This window comes from Pungitius pungitius, chromosome 4 (genome assembly GCF_949316345.1).
Source record: "Pungitius pungitius chromosome 4, fPunPun2.1, whole genome shotgun sequence".
NCBI classification, from domain to species: domain Eukaryota; kingdom Metazoa; phylum Chordata; class Actinopteri; order Perciformes; family Gasterosteidae; genus Pungitius; species Pungitius pungitius.
This window is the reverse complement of record NC_084903.1, coordinates 5,514,678-5,532,148: the sequence shown is the minus strand read 5'-3', so window position 1 is coordinate 5,532,148 and position 17,471 is coordinate 5,514,678. Positions and strand designations below refer to the sequence as shown.

The 17,471-nt window shown below is 43.4% G+C and overlaps 2 protein-coding genes across 3 annotated transcripts; both read left to right on the top strand.

The window, feature by feature from the left end:
* Positions 1-643: 643 nt before the first annotated feature.
* Positions 644-3,686, top strand: fgf3 (fibroblast growth factor 3). The gene is made up of 3 exons (XM_037449227.2): positions 644-909; positions 1,694-1,797; positions 2,057-3,686. The coding sequence occupies exons 1-3, from the start codon at positions 666-668 to the stop codon at positions 2,390-2,392; spliced, it is 684 nt and encodes a 227-aa protein (XP_037305124.1). The 5' UTR covers positions 644-665; the 3' UTR covers positions 2,393-3,686.
* A 4,731-nt stretch (positions 3,687-8,417) lies between these two features.
* Positions 8,418-17,254, top strand: fgf4 (fibroblast growth factor 4). Of its 2 annotated transcripts, XM_037481595.2 has the most exons (4): positions 8,418-8,822; positions 10,018-10,121; positions 13,234-13,333; positions 16,769-17,254. In XM_037481595.2, the coding sequence occupies exons 1-4, from the start codon at positions 8,447-8,449 to the stop codon at positions 16,864-16,866; spliced, it is 678 nt and encodes a 225-aa protein (XP_037337492.1). In that variant the 5' UTR covers positions 8,418-8,446; the 3' UTR covers positions 16,867-17,254. The 2 variants fall into 2 exon arrangements, with proteins under 2 accessions (XP_037337492.1, XP_037337502.1); XM_037481605.2 differs by lacking the exon at positions 16,769-17,254 and having other exon boundaries at positions 13,234-13,445.
* The last annotated feature ends 217 nt before the right edge of the window (positions 17,255-17,471 follow it).

Here is a 17,471-nt window from a genome sequence, read left to right as displayed (position 1 = left end):
ATACGTATGTACAGAAACACCCGCCAGCTTCGGCGCCACAGCAAGCACCTGAGGAACGAGGAGGAATCAACCTGTACTGCAGGCGGATCTGTACTAGCCAATAACAAGAGGTGTGTCTGGATCCGACAGAGAAAAGAAGTCCGTTGAAGAGTTGTGTTAAAGGTTAAGACAGCTCGCTGATACCCAGCAGGCTTATTCCTCACCTGTTGCAGTGTCTGCCACGGGCTGGCTGTGCCTGTGTAATTTGGGATGTCTAATTGCTCTTTCAGGACATTTCACAAGAGGAGTTCAGAGGAGAGAGCTGTTCCGCACTCAGCCACTGTGTAATTTTATCCACGCCGCAGTCTCTCACTTCACACAGGCCCGATACCTTTGGCCTCCCCCCCTTCCCTTTGTATCAATTGGTTGGAGTTCAGCCTATTGTCGCCACAAGCTTCTTTTATATGTGCGCTGCGTCTGAGCGGAGGCGCTCAGTCAGACCCGCAGGAGGGATTCACAGCAGAGGCGAGGAGCCGATCCCACCTCGAGGGCGGTATCTCTGCGCACGGCTGGAGCTCTCGAGCGCGGGGGCCCCGACACTTTAATGGGACCCTAAGAGCCAGAAAGAAGGGCTCCGTTTTTTTTTTTTTTTTTGAATACAAGCGTCGCTCTACGGCCATGCCACAATGCTGATGATTTCTCTGCTGGTGTTGCTGAGCGTGTTGCAACCCGTCTGTCTCCAGGCCCGCTGCTCCACGGGCCAGGCTGGACAGCCCCGGCAGCGCAGGGACGCCGGGGGCCGCGGAGGAGTTTATGAGCACCTCGGTGGAGCGCCGAGACGCAGGAAACTCTACTGCGCCACTAAATATCATTTACAGATCCATCCCAACGGAACCATAAATGGATCACTGGAGGAAAACAACAAGTATAGTGAGTATTTACGCACAGACAACCGTGACACAACTAGCACAGAATAATATTTTGTGGAATGAAACATATTCACTTTTCGGGTAAATTAATTATATTGGGTTTGAATTGAATTCAGGCTGTGCTTAAAATGTATGGGCATGTGTAGTATTCACTATAGTTGCGTGGTGGTATTTATTGATATAATTGAGCATATTCTGATATGATTATTCACTGTCAGTCACTCTGTGTGTTTACGTATCCGTCTGCGTTCATGTGAGTTTGTGTCTGTGCGACAAATCGCGCAGGTTAGTCTCCATTGGAAGTATTAACATCCAGGCTGGACAAAGGCGCTGTCCAAACGGATGTATTTATCTAATCAGCGACCATTAGAGCCTTTCTACAGCGCTCAATGGGCCATTGACTAATCAAGCACTGATTAAAGAAGCCAATAAACACACTGAATGGGGCGGGACTAAGTGTGAACACAACAGGATGTTCATTTCTTCATTGAAAGAGTAGGCAGAGATTATTCAGTTTGATGGTGAATAAATCCACAGTGCAAATAAAGAATGATGCTTATAAGAATCCAGATTCGTCTTTTATTAAACCTCCCCTGCAGCCATATGCCAAACGCTATCTTAATATCCACTATTTGTGCCGATGTGAAGGTTTCAGGACAGGGGATGTCGCATGATTCAGACTGTAAAGCCTTCGGAGGCAAATGTGTCATTTGCAATATAGGGCTTTACAAATAAAAATAATTGAATTGAATTATTTGTTTATCAGATGTTTCTCTGTTTTGCAGGCATTATGGAAATTACAGCGGTGGACGTGGGCGTTGTGGCCATAAAAGGGCTTTTCTCCAGCAGATATCTGGCCATGAATGATAAAGGCAAGCTGTATGCTTCGGTGGGTACAGATGTTATCTCATCCTTTATTGTGATACCTTTTCTTCACCACACAGATGCTGCTAACACATGGCACAGAGGTCTTGGTGAAGGCTGTGACTCTAATCTGGCCTAGCCTAAACTGTGTTATTGTAGTGCTGACAGTGGCAGAGGCTGCTGCTAGAAACCCTCTTAGTGCCTTTCAGAGGTCGCCCTGTGAAACCATACACAAGCTGCGAGACAAATGTGCCTGACCGTTTCCTCCTCTCTCGTCCCCCCAGGAAGTGTTCAACAAAGAGTGTGAGTTTGTGGAGCGGATCCATGAGTTGGGGTACAACACCTACGCGTCGTGCCACCACTCCACCGAGCTGCCGCTGCCGCTGGGAAGCGGCAGTAAGCGGCGTGCCAGTGTCAAGCGGCAGTGGTACGTTTCCATCAACGGCAAAGGGAGGCCGCGGCGAGGGTTCAAAACCCGGAGTACGGACAAAGCATCACTTTTCCTGCCGCGTGTGCTCGGACTCACGGACCACGAGATGGTCACGAACGTCACCGGAGGAGAGCGGCGCCGACGCAGACATCGCGCCAGGAAAGGCCGGGGCCTGCGGCCAGATGACTGAGCAGATTTATATGGCGGGAGTTTACCCCGTTGCCCTGTGACTCAAACGTGGACCCCTGGTCTCGGCACATACTGTAGCTTGATAGCCGCGGAGGATGTGAAGAAACTGTTCGGATTCTGCCTGGTGGATTAGCAGAAGTATGTTGATGCACGGAGAAAAGAAAATCCAGAGGAGAAAAAAAGGCACAGCGTTGGGGCAAATGTAGGGCCGATCAAAACTAACTTTCAGGAGACTTTGACACACACACTCACTCACACACACACACACACACACACACACACAGCTAAATAATCTACCACTTTCAGATTTTGACATATTTTTTTAAATGCTTTTATCATGTAAACAGATGTATTAATATAGTTGAAGTTCTACTTTTGTAAAATAAATAATTTTACCATCAACATCACACGGATCAAAAACCCTTTTAACGTGGTTCTATTGTAATTATGGTATGCATGTACATCATAGCGTTTCTTTTCACAAACAGGATCTAATACAATATATTTCCTAATTGAAGTGCTAACAAATATTGAAGAGAGGACTTTAATCAGCAAAGCACTTTTTGTCAGATTCACATTAGGAGAAGTCAATGTGAGGCGTGTGTTACCATGTGATGTCTACTGCTAGTCAACTGAAAGATGGACTTTTTATATTTTTACTAATGAGATGAATATTTATTTGGTGCCTGTGTTGTAAGTTATTGATAATTCTATTTCTGCATTTTACCAATGTTGCTGTTTGTTTCATAGTTTTCACTCACCACCTGGTTCCAATATAAAACATGATGGGACTGACCCAATGAAGCAACTGGCTCATTTGTTCCAACCCTTCTTTGATTTGTTCTAACATGTCTCTAAAGTTTGTCTTCTCTGTTTTAGAATGGAGCACTTTTCTCTTCCTTCTGGAAAATAAGTGTTATTATAGTAAATTAGAGAGATACATATGTGTGTTAGTCATGTATTAGTAATGTAAAGTCCTTATGAGCTCCTGTGTTAAAAACAATGTTTGGACGTCATGAAGCAACCCAACCTAAAATGCCCAACAAGTTTTTATATTTAAAGGTAAACCACGGTTGTAGTAGTTGAACGGATCATTATTATTATTTCAGCTGATGAAGTCTCAGGTTCCATTTTTCTTTGGGCCACATCTTTGTGAAGCCTGACACACACAACAGCATGTTTTGATTTCAAAAACAAGTGACAAAAAGCTGGACCCAGGACCAATGTGCTTCTCTACTTTTTCTTGATCACACTTTATTTTTTACCCATTGCCTCCTAATAATAATAACAACAGATAAACAGTCAAATAAAATCCATGATAATGTTGATACACTGTAACTGGTGTGACCTTTTTGTAGTGTTAATCGTAGCTTTTAGTACTACATCTCATATTGGGACTTGTGACAGCAGATAACAGCCTGCTGTGCCGTATTTCTCCGATGGATAGCAGTTGTAGACAGGTGTGGCTGGTTCATTACAGCTTAGTGTGTGGTGTGCCTTAAGAGTTGTACCCAGCACCCCCACCCCTCTGTCCATGTCCCTCGACGTTGGACATTATCCTCTGTCCCTGCTATAGCTCATTTGTTCAAGTGCTGCACCTGTTGCTGCAACACAACCATCAATGTAAAAATGGTCCCAAGCAGCATTGGGACTATTTTGGATGTTCAGGTTTTGCCTTGCCTCGTTCCCATCTATAGGTAGCTGCATATAAAGCCTTGTTATTCTATACCTGCGGGGCTGGGGAGGCTTCCTGGCCTGGACAATAGCTCCTCCCAAGGGGGGCCTGGGAAGCAATGTCGCTTGAGACTTTTGGGCTTCATTTTTTTTAAACACCGACCAAAAGCCGACAGAGTCGACAAACAAGGCAGGCCCAGCTGTAAGCAGAAACTGTGTCAGACAAAGTGTGACACCTTGCTATGGCTTTTCATGAATGCCATACTCTAATATTACTCAACGGGAATGTGGCCTTCAGAGAGGCTGGGACCTTTTGTGGCCCGTCTCCCTGCCTCTTTTTCATTGAGCAACATTTACCTTCATGATCTTTCTATCCATGGGATCCAGCTGAAGGATAGACCTTACCACGACTCATCAGCTGGGCAATAGTCACAGCACTCGTCAGACACTTCAGCTGCGCTAAGACATTTCTTAAATCATTCTAAGCCCTTTGTTAAGAAAGTGAAACACCTACGGTCCCCTTTGACACAACTTGAGTAAGTGGGATACATTTTTTCATTTAGATGTTCTCTAGAAAATCTGTGTTCATGTAAAAACCTCATAACCTTTACAATCAGGCACGCCTTGTATAGGTTTACAAGTTGGCATGGCTTTTAAAGACCTTAATAAATCACTTACACATCTTCAATGAATGATATTCATTAACAATGACATAGTGAAGCCTTTAAAAATTGATTGCCAAGCTGCATATATTACTGCGCATTTACCAAGATTCCGTTCGCAGTCCATTTTGTATCAACAGATTCTTTTCTTACAGAGTGATATAAAAAAAACACTAGTTATAGACTATTAAACACGGTTAAATTATTTAACCTTTTTTTTAAGTGCCTCATTAGAACTTTTCCACACAAACTTCACACCAATGAGTAAAAGGTGTTTTTCATGCTGTCATCATCATGTTTTAGGCGTATGAAAAACCAGACAGAATGTGTGTTGTGTTGTGAATGTGTCAGAATGGGACTTTTTGTCTAACTCTCAATCAGAAAGCAATCTTCTTAAAACATGTGAAAGAACTGAGCACAGTTGAGTTATTAATAGGATTAGAAGTGAGGATATTTCCTGAGCTCTTAGCTGGTGACTGCAGCGTGTTCACTTGTAAATAGTGACCCCCAGAGGCAGATAGCTGTCCCTCTCCTTCACACCGCAGTGGTTTGTGCGTTATTTGATCACACTGAGTTTGGCAACTGTTCAATGCCCTCTGCAGGCAGCCCAGCACCAGCGAGTATTTCTCGTCTTTAGTTGTAACCAAACATTAAAGTACATCAAAATGTTCACCAACAGAATGAACATTTTTTCCAACACTCAAACAGAGGAGCTGCCATTCTTCAAATTGAGGACCATGGTTCGTACTCTAACCCTTGGGCAAGACACATAACCCCAACCCGGCCCCCAAAGCTGTGGCTCTGGTGTGTGAATGTTAGCTACCGATAAAGCATGTGTCACTCTGTGTGCTAGCTCCTCTCACCGGTGTATGAATGGGTGAATCATGACATGTTGTGTAAAAGAGCTAAAGTATTACTCAAAAAAATATAGATAAGGCTGAATAACCATTTTTTTCAGCAGAAGGCCTTCAATGGGCCAAACAAAAGGGACTTTACCCATTTCCCCCCGGGAAATGTGAAACATGGCCATTTATTTTATAGCCTGAGTGATTCCGGTCCGGCAGTGGTCAGTGACAGCTGGCCAGCACCCAACTGGACAGGAAAGACATCATCAGATGAAATGTCTCTCCTCTGTTTGGATACACGACATGACTCTTTAGAGGTAGGACACGCTGGTCCAGGTTGATGTGTGAACAGATTCATGTTTTGTGTGTGATACAATTTGGACAGACTATTTCACTGCAGCAGTTGATTTTTAATGCAGCAGGTGAGCAAGGAATGAGGGGATGAAAGAAGTTTTGCCATAATAATGACCGTGTGAGGTTTTGACAACATTGAGAATATCAACTCACCTTCTGTTAAGTACATCCTATTTTTAATGTTGGAAAGTAATTTTACCTGAGGTTCTTAAAACTTGCATCGTTGAGTTTTGGTTCAGAGAAAGAACTGTTTATATACTGTATGTGTTCATATATTACCAGAAGATGCAGTGCATTGTTTTAGAAGTGTTGAACAAACAAGTTGGAGAATGAATGCTTGTGTGGATGTTGAGACATTTTAAGATCTGCATTGCAGCTGTCACCCAGTGAAATCCCAAACCTCTCTCAGCATAATTCATTACGTACATGCAACCTAAAACCACAATGGCTTCAGTGCAACATAAAGAAAAACTTAAGCTGTGCATACAGTAACTCACAAAGTAGGGACGCATCTAAACATTGTTTTATTTAAGAATGATAATTGGAGATTACAGAACCATGGACAGTGACAGCGCAGAACCTGCTGGGTACTCGGTTTACAAATGTCTTCAGGTCTTTCCCTCCAGGAACACGCTGAACTAGCCAGCCAGGACCAGTATTCCAATGTCCACAAAAAACGTATATATCCTGCTCCGAGGATTTTCTATCAGATTCCCTGAAGGTTTCATTGTGTGTCAGTCATCCTGTTTTCAACACGTGAGGTGATCCAGTTCTTTCACTGCTACGGTAGAGCTCAGAAGTCCATCCATTTTCCTGCTGGTCCAGTATAGTCACTGAGCCCTTGAGGTCCAAGTAGTCTAGTGGTGCATAGGTTATCTTTGCTTCCATTGTCAGATGAGTTGTTCTGGAGGTCCAAAATAATTTGTACTTTTGTTCCAGTGGTCAGAAAGGTCTAATAGAAAGGCAGGCGTCAATCAGTTGTCATAGACGTACAGTGGTTAATGGGCTGTTCTGAGGAGTCCAGCATGGTCAATAAGTTGTAATGGAGATCAAGAAGTCCATCTGTCATTCTGGAGCCAATAAGTTATGTGCTTGAGAGCCAGTGGTCAAGAGTTTTAAAATGTTCTTTTCCTGGTTGTTCCACATCCGGGCAGGTTTTAATGGACCACCAGCATTATTTCGGTCCATGCATCCTGAGGGTTAATTGGGTCTCCCAGACTGAGCTCTGTCTGTTGGCTGGTATGTCAACCATTTTTTTTAGGGGGGGGGGCGTAACACCACAGGATTGTCTCTAAGATTGAACTGCATTCATGGAGCCATTTTGCAGCACACAAAGAAACAATGTTGTTGAGGATTGAGGACATTGAGGATTACCCGAATGTGAACGTGAGAAAACGTGTCATGCGTGGTCAATAAGGAGCGTGAGTGAGCCACCCCAGAGATCAAAGGATTCTATCTCTGGTCTGACACAGAAGAAGACCTTCAGTGCTCCAACATAGAGATGAGTAATAGGACACTTGACAGAGAGGGCAAATGGCAGTGCTCAACATACATTCAAGCCGGAATAATAGCATTGATGAAATGGTGAAGTTAAGGGAGGGTACGCCATTAAGTTTGGTTTATTTCTAAAGCAACGCACCAGCGCATCTGAATGACTGTCATGGATGACATATCAAAGACAAGCCTCCATGACAACAGTTGGTTAATGACAACAACACAATAATTTGTATGTAAGCAGTGCCTAAAAAGTCCTACAATTCCTGTGTTTGCCATCAACACTAGAACATAAAACTGACAGAGCAGCATGCTGAAGAGCGACAGTGAAATAACTGAAGACAAATGTCAAGATGTGTATCAAAATACAATTCACAAAATATTTAGCTATAAAGTCTTGTCAAAAGGTCTTTATTAGTACAAAAATGCTGACCCAAATTACAGTTCACAATCCTTCAGTTAAGACATCAAAACTGTGCATGTTGGGGCCAACAATGACAGCCAACTTATCACTGTGCAAACTCTCTATTTAGTCTTACCATTGTTTTCTATAAGGGCTGAGGACATGATTTCCCTTCTACCAGTCTTAAGTTAGCGCTTTTTCATTCGGTTCAATTGGACCTGTGTTTTTTCCTGTTATTGTTCATTTATAGAACTGTCTCCTGTCTCGACACCACGGTCTGTTAACTTGGCCGTTTCCTATTTTACATCCTCCCATACATAAATTATGATATTCTGCTGCTGATAATGAAAGCCTTACACAAAGAAGTATTTTTTATCATAATACCGCCTTTATTCGTGTATTTTCTACAAACTACTGACTTTTCTCTCAGATAAGACAGCTATTATTTGATTTCAATGACGCCTCAAGCAGTGTTTGGTGCGGCTGATTGTGGGGCTAATTCCTTCTAGGTGCAGAGCTGTGATGTAATGTCTCTGTAGGTATAAATATAGAGGCATGGCCGCACAGCGTCTAGATCAATGTCGCTCCGTGCGCTCCAGCCAGTGCGCCTGTCGGGTCCGGGAATGAGCGCAACTTGCAGCCGCTCCTCTCTTCCGCTCCGCTGCACATTCTTCTTGTTCCCGCCTCACCGGGAAGGCAGAGCCGGACCCGGGATGGGCTCTGTGGGGGCCCTGCGGACTGTCCTCGTGTTGGGCCTGGTGACCGGACTGGCGGGATGCGCCCCCGGTTTGAACGGCACAGCGGACCGCTGGGAGGCCCTCTACTCCCGGTCCCTGGCGCGGATCCCAGGGGAGAAACGCGAGGAGGTTCGCCGGGACGGCGACTATCTCGTGGGCATTAAAAGGTTGCGTCGCCTCTATTGCAACGTGGGGATTGGCTTTCATATTCAGGTGTTACCGGACGGCAGAATAACGGGAGTACACAATGAAAATCGGCACAGTAAGTCGCGTCAATTATGTATTAAATGGATCGACGGTGTGTGGCTTATTACTTTTATTACTTTACATTTGTCACTTTTTTTCTAACTCAGTCTCTCATAGAATATACGACGGCAGAACAACAAAAGCAAATTTACAGTTTAAGAAAATCATATAAAAGACCAACAAATATCAATTTGCGCATGTTTACAGACATTGACTATGAGGACGTTTCACCACCTGCTGATCATTTACTTTTCACTCCATCCATGCTCGGCATGTTTCATGAGATTCATGAGAACAGTTCAAGGACAGAGCGATGATCCATGCATTAGGTCCAACATCTGGACTCATGTCCTGGTTCCTCTTGTGTGTAACCAGAGCTCGCTGTGATCCAGACCAGCACCTAAAGTTAGGACACAGTTCACAGTCCCATCTGTTAAAACGGATTAACCCCAGCAGCCCAAGACAAAGTCCCACTCTGCCTTACATTTGCAGACATGTAGAATAACAAAACAAGAAATTCTCCTTCATGACAAATGTAATCCCTGTCATCCCGACAGGCTGCCTCGGAGAACTCAAAGCATGTTAAGTTTTTTTGAGCTGCCTTTGTACTATTTTGAGACAAGGCACAAAGATTCAGGAAGATACATTGCAGAAAAAATCTGCGTGGAATTTAAGTTCCTGTAAAGCATTTTAAAATATTAGCAGGAACAAAGGAGACACACACAGTGGGCTGAATGCGAGCAGCTTATCAAGGCCAAGTGATGAAATCAGTGAGCCCTCAAACATCTCAAAATGTATTACTATTTATCTCTGCAGACTTACTAAGGAACGCAACAATGACTGACATGATATACGGTCAGGTTTTACATGTTAGCACACAAACATCAGAGGAATTTGATGTATTTTTGTGGCGTCTGAATTATCATTCATATCAAACCACATGAGCTTATTCAGAGATAAATGTTTAAACCCAGTTAAGGCATTAGGACTTTAGAAGATCAACCCCAATAAGGTTGAAACCCAAATGTATCTATTTATGTTGTGGAGCATGAAACGTGTAAAATGTTTAGATATAGGTTATAATCGGCATTCACAGCTTAATTTAGCTTCCTGATGAGTATCCAGCTCGTCTTCTGTTACACATGATGTCAGTGTCTCCATGTGGAGCAGCAGGTCTGGTGTGTTTCAGCGTGTGATGTGCTTCCCTGAAGGTGTCCTGCAGATCTCTCCGGTGGAGAGAGGAGTGGTGACTCTGCTGGGCGTTCGCAGCAGTCTCTTTGTGGCCATGAACCAAAGAGGAAAGCTGTACGGATCTGTGAGTGCACAAATGACGACTTTCACACTGTACATTTGTTTACTGTCATTAAGTAACTAACAATACTGGAGAATGCCTATGAAATCCCCTGGTCCTGGTCCTTCCAAAGTGGTTCAATGGTTAAACTCAAATCTCAGACAAGAAATAGGAATTAAGGTGGAGCTCAGGAGCAGGAGGCACCACTTCATGTTGGACCATGTTCCAACAAAGTGTTAATCAGATGGTAATGTGCACATCCATGAATAATTAAGCAGTGCAATGAGAACGAAGCGAGTTGCACCACAGAAAGTTTCACATAGACAGACGTTAATACCAAATATTATAAAGTAGCTGTTGCTTTTGCAATGGAAAGATGATGCATGGCCCGTTTGGATTAAAGACATAACCCTTAATCAAAGCGAAATTAATTAATTAAAATATTTACACACAATATTTAAGTAACACAATATATCACAAATGAAGAAGATGGATGTCAATAAGCTAAATATCAAGGACTAAATACCAGATATTTCCCTCTGACATTAATTCTAAACTTCATGAATACTACAAACTCACACAGACAGGCAAAGTTAACGCGTTATTACTACGTTAACACTAGAGCTGCAACTAACGATTATTTTAATAATTGATTCATCTGTCGATTATTTGTTCGATTAATCGATGAATCGGATAAAAAAATAAAAAATGTAAAAACATTCATTTCCAACCCTTTATTGAAAAATAGAACTGACTGTGCACTTTCTAAATATGTTTTGCACTAACAGATTGCTCCTTGAACATCCCTAAGTAAGCAAATAAAATGGACTAACACAAAAAACATACACACATCGCATGATGTATACTTTACATCCGCCAAATTAAATATATTAGGCACAAAATCATGAATCATTGCCGTGGTGCTCCCGTGCCAGGCCATGTCGCTTTTGCATATCTTACAATCAGACATGTCAACCCTCCCGAATTTCAAAGCCCCTCCCGAAAATATCCCGGACCGACCTTTATCCTGATTTCCACCCGGACAACAATATTGCTGCACCATCCGTCACTGGGCGCGCTGTTTCAGACCGAACAATAATTAAGGTTACACCTTGAAGTCGAGCGCGGCGATTAGAACGTAAAACTACTGGCGCTGCAAAGAAAACCGCAGCACCCCCCCCCCCCCCCCCCCGTTGCCCGCTAGGACCCGCACCCCCCATTTCAGTGTGAAATATTTAGATCGCATTGGCTTCTCTTCCTCCGCATGTTTCAGAACAGTAGTACGGGTCTCTCCGATGTTCTGCTGCGCGAGTGCTCAACTTTTTTTTTCTCAGCTCTGCGCAACTTTCTTTTAATACTCAAAGATAATAGTCACGCGACACAACGAATCGATAATGAAATTCGTTGCCAACGCTTTTAATAATCGATTTTAATCGATTTCATCGATTCGTTGTTGCAGCCCTAGTTAACACATTCATTCATTGACGGGAATTTAAACAAAAATGTTTTATTTAATGATTTTGTTTTAGTAGTGCAGTTTAAACAAATTGTGAAAGTGTGTTGCTCACTGGCTATGACTACACATGCAGACAAACAAGCCACGGGTCACAGGAGAGGGGTGTTGGGTCAGTATTTGTTTGGGAGGGGGGTCATCACAGGCCTCAACCACTGAGATCATTTGGGGGCGGGCTTAAGACTGCTACTGTGGCCCACTGTGACCTGCATCACCGTTTCTTCCTTTCATTGACTGAAGTTCGCCAAAGGAAACCCAGTACAAACACGGACTTCACAGACTGAAAAGTCACAGTAAATCCCAGCTGAGAACTCAGTGCTGGACCACTTCCCTCTAACAGGGAAACTGTTTTACAGTAACTGACTAGCAAAGCTAAGCCATTTATTACATTTGAATGGTGCGGCACAGTGAAGTTAATAATTTAATGCCTGGTTAGACTCCTGCCAGTTGGTACTAGTTGAAGGATTGAGAAAGCCTGGCCTTACACAAAATTACTGTGCAAGTTATGAACACCCGATATGCGGCAAGCTACTTTCTGCGCTAACATGTGTGGACAGACAGCACTTCTTGCTTCTTTAAAAATGCAATGATCTGTCCAGGATTTGAGTTTTAAAAAGCATTACATTAGGTAACATTATCAACAGAATGTGAAGAGGTGCAGTTTTGACATTACCTCATAGTATTGCCTTATGTAGTGGGTGTACTGAAAACTAGCTAACTCGCTAACTCGCTAGCACTAGCTTGTCCTCTCGTGTTAGCCCACCTGTTCCTCAGGACGCGAAAGCTGCTCACTGTAGATTCCAATCTGCCAAAGAAGAGCTGTCCTGAGGACTTTTCAATAATAAATTAGTGTTTTTTGTTCATTGGATGAAATCCAAAGTGGCAGAAAGGAGAAAACAACCTCCGCCCCTCCTCATACACCACCAGCGTCTACTTCACCAGAACTACAGCATGCGGCGGCTCCGTGATGTGGTCAGACCTTCGGCTAGCGGTTAGCTCAAACTGAAAGTGAAAACCTTAGCACCGGGGTATCTATTCCTGGGGACAATGAGCCAACTTGGTGATGCCTTGATTGCTGCCTTACACAGGTTAGGCCGAGCGCTCTATCAGAATCTATCAGCATTATTGTCCTGCTGCCACTTAGTATTGGGCTTTTTTTTCTACTGACACAATAGAGAGGAAATGCTGCCCTTGTTTTGCCTGAGTAGGCAGACAGATACACCTTTACAGAATATAACACATGTAGCAACAGTCAGAAATAAGTTTAAAACTCTGCATCAAGGTTCCCAGATCACATACTATTATTCCACTTCCTGAGAGAAAATAATGCAACCAGAGCCTGGTGTCCTAAGTCCTGCCTCATTCACATCATTCATCATTTGACAATCAAATTTTGGGTCAAAACCTCTGAAGAAACAACTGCTGTACAATAGTTCCGTGGTAAGAAACAAAGCAATTGTTTGATAGTAATCACAAAGAACAATACGGACATAACCGCCCCCCCCACCAACCTCATACAGTACACGTACAAATGTCCCGGGATCTCTGTTTTGTCTCTGCCTTCAAACAATCGGCATTTCGAAACAGTCTCTACAGCGTACGTCTCCCTCTCTTGTCTTTCAGTTACACTACAACAACGAGTGTAAGTTCAGAGAGAAGCTCCTCGCCAACAACTACAACGCCTATGAGTCAGTGGCCTACCCGAGGATGTACATCGGCCTGAGTAAGAACGGCAAAACAAAAAGAGGAAACCGAGTGTCACCCGCCATGACGGTGACACATTTCTTGCCAAGAATCTAGTGGCTTCATAAATAGACTTCACCTCGATATGGAGACAGAGGGGGGAGGGGCACTTTCACTTATGCAACTGTATCACATGTCTTTTGCATTGTATATATTTGTTTTTTTTATTTATGTCTAACAATTTTTAAAGGGGGGGGGGTGTCTTTTCCCTGTTAAGAAGGGGGGGTCAAAAAGGCGAAACATGTAATTTATGTTGTCATTCTCTAACTTACCAGTTATTTGCTGCTACTGAAGGGAATCCTTTCCACAGATGTCGGGATTTTACTTTGCACTGATGGGAAAATATGCAACAGTGCAAGTTTGTTACTGCAATGTTTTTAAAATATGTTTTTAACTAAACGGGAGATTTAGAGTAAATATTAAATGAGGTGCAAGTGCGTTTGGTGTTAGAAATGCCACAGATTGACAAACTAGTGTGGCACTGGAGCCTGATTGAAATAATATCCACTCAGCGCTGGGGGAAGAGAGAGGGGGGGGTGGACGAGCTGGAAGGAGACGAAGAATCCCCACCACCTCCACTGGTCTGTTTATAGATCTGCGGAGGGGGGGGAGGGGGTGGGTGTAGGGGTTGAACTCTGAACTTTTCTGCTGTCCATCTGAGTCAGACCTATAAGACCGCAGATAGAGAGCGGACATTCTATGAGTGGGGAATTTGGGCGTTTGAAGGCGAGGTCAAATAACTGAAATGCGATGGAAACGCCGCAGCCTTGACTGTGGAACAGGATCATTCTTTGTGTCCAGTTCTGTCCGACTGTCAGGTAGCTGCTGCATTGGGAGGAGTAGGCCTTTTACCACTGTGCCGCTGGTGTGTCAAACGTTGTCTCCTCCAAATACCGTCATTCAACACAGCATCTAACCTTTTCTCTTTGAAAAGAAGATTTGTCGATTTTACTCTTACAACTGACAGCTATTCATAAGCAATAAATAATGTCCTGACTAAGTCCAGTAACAGATTAACTTTTGCTGCTGTGATTTTATATCAGCCAGAGAGAAGCAGAAAGCAAATAAACATATGATCTGATCGTAGTGTCTTGAAGCACAACGTTGTGTCACCTTGGAAATGCGTTTCTCAGGCTATACGTCAGTGTCGTTCACTAAGTGCATTTCCCCCGCAGTCATTTCCTTGGGCAGTGATGAACAACAACACACTCAGGATAAAATAAGCTCATTCGGTCAAGGACACAACGTTTGGCACAGTTCCGGTATAAATAATTCCCTCTCGTTCCCCCTCTTTTACTAAACCAATATCCCTTTACAAAAGCTGTCTTTAACTTGCTTTTAACCTCCTCCAGCACCAGTTCAGTGTAGCGTACATATGTCACCTGGGTCTCCATCTGTCTCTCTGTGAGTCTCTGCTGTAGGAGCCATGTTGTCCTAGTTGCGCCTCGTCACATTCTGTCTATCTTTACCCTGCAATTTACTTTTAGAATGGATAATCACGGGAGAAATATTTACACACAGCTGTTGGACTGTACTATACGCTACGACCAGTAATCCTATATTTTCTTTATATATTTTGTAAATATAACCTTAAAGTAACTGAAGGTGCTGGTATTCCTTGCGCGGGGGGGGGGAGCACAGTCTTAAACCAACAAAGCTCTATCTATCATCAACAAGCCATATCAAAAAATTGACTGGTGACCTTTGAACTGTTTTTTATTTTTTACTATGCATTTTTTCTTTTCTTATTCAGACATTAATCCAAGAGGTTTGAAATCTCTGCTTTCACATTCCACCAAACATGGTTTATTTTTTTGGGATTCTGTGCTGTTCTCGGTTAAGTGAGAGTGCCTTGAGTGGACGTCATGATGCATCAGAGCGGAGCCCTGCCGCAATAGTTCAAGCAAATATCATGCAAACTGTTGCTGTTGTGGCTTTAGGCTACAATTCCTGCACATCAGCATGAGAGGGGAGACCGAACCAAGCCAAAAAGACTACAGCGACTACTCGTCAAATACTCAGAAGAAGTCCGCCAGTCACTGTCTGCTGGTCATGTGGTGTCTCTTGTTACAGGGAGTGCGTTTAAATCTCCTCCCAAACGTTGCAGCTGGTCAGCAGGGATGCATGCAGGTATACTGGTGTGTATACCTGCATGCTCACAGCTGTGCTCAGTGTTCTCATGTATCACTGCTTTGCATTGTGCCCATCATGTTTACAGTATAATGCCTTTCTGCCCTCGGCCACTGATCCAGGGCCAGTCCTCTACTCCAGCTGCTCATTTGGTTATTCAGCTACAGTCAAAGCGAGGCCAATGTAGTTCTTGAAGTGTGCAGTGTGTGACTGGCGTGGCAAGCTCTTGGCTTCCACCCACATACATGTAGGCAGAGGCTGCTGACCAGTAGGACCAGTACAGAAAGGCTGCTGTACCCTGATCACAGAAAACAATCCTTGATGTTATTATACTGCATATATGTGTGTTTGTGTGTGTGTGTACACTGTAGGTGATGTGACCATTTTGCAGTGAAATGGGTTGTGTTTCAGAAAGTGAGTAATTGAAGTCACTGACTGGCTGGATACGTGATAAATGTCTCTCTAACTCTGCTCCCTGGACGTTTGTGTTCAGGGAAAGGACTTCCCTTTGTGACGTGGTGATGTGATACTGTACTGTCTTTAAATCTGAGTCCTGTGGTCTTATGACAATTTGTTATCAACAGTTTTTATTAGTTGTCCTGTAGTTTTATCCAGGGCCTCATAAAATGTCCCACTGTATGTGCTATGCACATGGCTTAGTCAAACGTAAGGCGAGTTGACAATAAAATCCTGCTCCCATAAATGTAAGATGTGTTCTTATCTGTGCTTTTGTAATAAGGTTATCTTTTGTCCTTTACTTGTTTTACAATTAAAAGATATGTCTTTCCAAAAGTGTATTCCCTACATTATGCAAAATATTGGTTGTTATAAATAATACAGATTTTGCTACAGAAGTGTGTGAAGATCGGCTGTGTTTATGAGACATAAACAATTCTACCGCATTTCAACCTTGTGGAAGCACATTCTCTGGTGAACCTTCAAAGGATACTTTAAAAGATCAGTGGTAAATCATCATCGGCTTGGCGTTGAAACAAAGACAATTAAGTGATATTTATGAACAGACATTCCGAATATGTAGCATTCTAACGCTCATGATGGCAACACATCCATCTACCCGTGGGTTCTTGTCTGTGTTAGATGTTTGGTCACTCCTTCCTTGGACAGACTTGGGCCACTTGCACAGTCTTTTGCAGAGCTTTTAGTTACAGGAATGATGGTGGCTGTTTTGAAAATGTCACTGATGACATCAGTTAGCTGGTTGTGTCCTCAGTACACAACCAGAAGTGTTCCCTCATGTTCCCTCTAATCCTCACATCCGCTGCAGGTACTCGCAGTGAACCGTCCTCTGGAGGTGGCGCCGATGTGATGGATGACTTTGTTCAGGAGATAAAGGAGAGCATAAAAGCTGTTCAGCACATCTAACAACGTGGCCTCCAAGGTGATGGCGGCGCTTCCACTTTGGTAGACTGTGACGTTCTACATAGCCTGCGTCTTCAGGGTTCAGAGGTACACCACATTGGGTACATTGCTTAACTACCCCTTTAGAGTTGCCCTAAGGCTGTTTAAAGGAAAAAACTTCAACATGTCTTTTAGGCCTTTTTATGACAGAAAGATACTGTTTTTATGTAATAAATAGCAGCTTAGATAATGTTTGGATCCAAATGAATAAACCAACAAAACTAAAACAACCTTGGAATCATCTAGATCCAACGAAATGCTTTTCTTTTCTCTATCTGTCTGGCATTCTCTAGCTTCCTGGCACTTTGCAACGTGGCCTTGGCCACAACAGGACAGGTGTCCACACAGCTTCCACATATATGTATTTCTGTACCTCCATTGAGCTGCAGCCAAGGCTGTAACAGGCCACTGCCTTAAAGAATGACAGCTTTCAGCGCTCCAAACCAAGAGTTGCCTGGTTAAAGACTGTAAAGCCTGCCCACTGCGTCCTGCTTCCTGTTGTCTGCAAGCTGTACAGTGCGCACACACACACACACACTTTGCAGCACACACACACACACCTGTGGGAT

Excerpts from the sequence above, each read along its gene's own strand:
- fgf4 (XM_037481595.2), top strand. The coding sequence starts at position 8,447 with ATGAGCGCAACTTGCAGCCGCTCCTCTCTTCCGCTCCGCTGCACATTC. Across the intron at positions 10,122-13,233 it reads GAGGAAAGCTGTACGGATCT|TTACACTACAACAACGAGTG; the intron begins GTGAGTGCACAA and ends CTTGTCTTTCAG. Across the intron at positions 13,334-16,768 it reads GAGGATGTACATCGGCCTGA|GTACTCGCAGTGAACCGTCC; the intron begins GTAAGAACGGCA and ends CATCCGCTGCAG.
- fgf3 (XM_037449227.2), top strand. The coding sequence starts at position 666 with ATGCTGATGATTTCTCTGCTGGTGTTGCTGAGCGTGTTGCAACCCGTC. Across the intron at positions 910-1,693 it reads GGAGGAAAACAACAAGTATA|GCATTATGGAAATTACAGCG; the intron begins GTGAGTATTTAC and ends TCTGTTTTGCAG. Across the intron at positions 1,798-2,056 it reads AAGGCAAGCTGTATGCTTCG|GAAGTGTTCAACAAAGAGTG; the intron begins GTGGGTACAGAT and ends TCGTCCCCCCAG.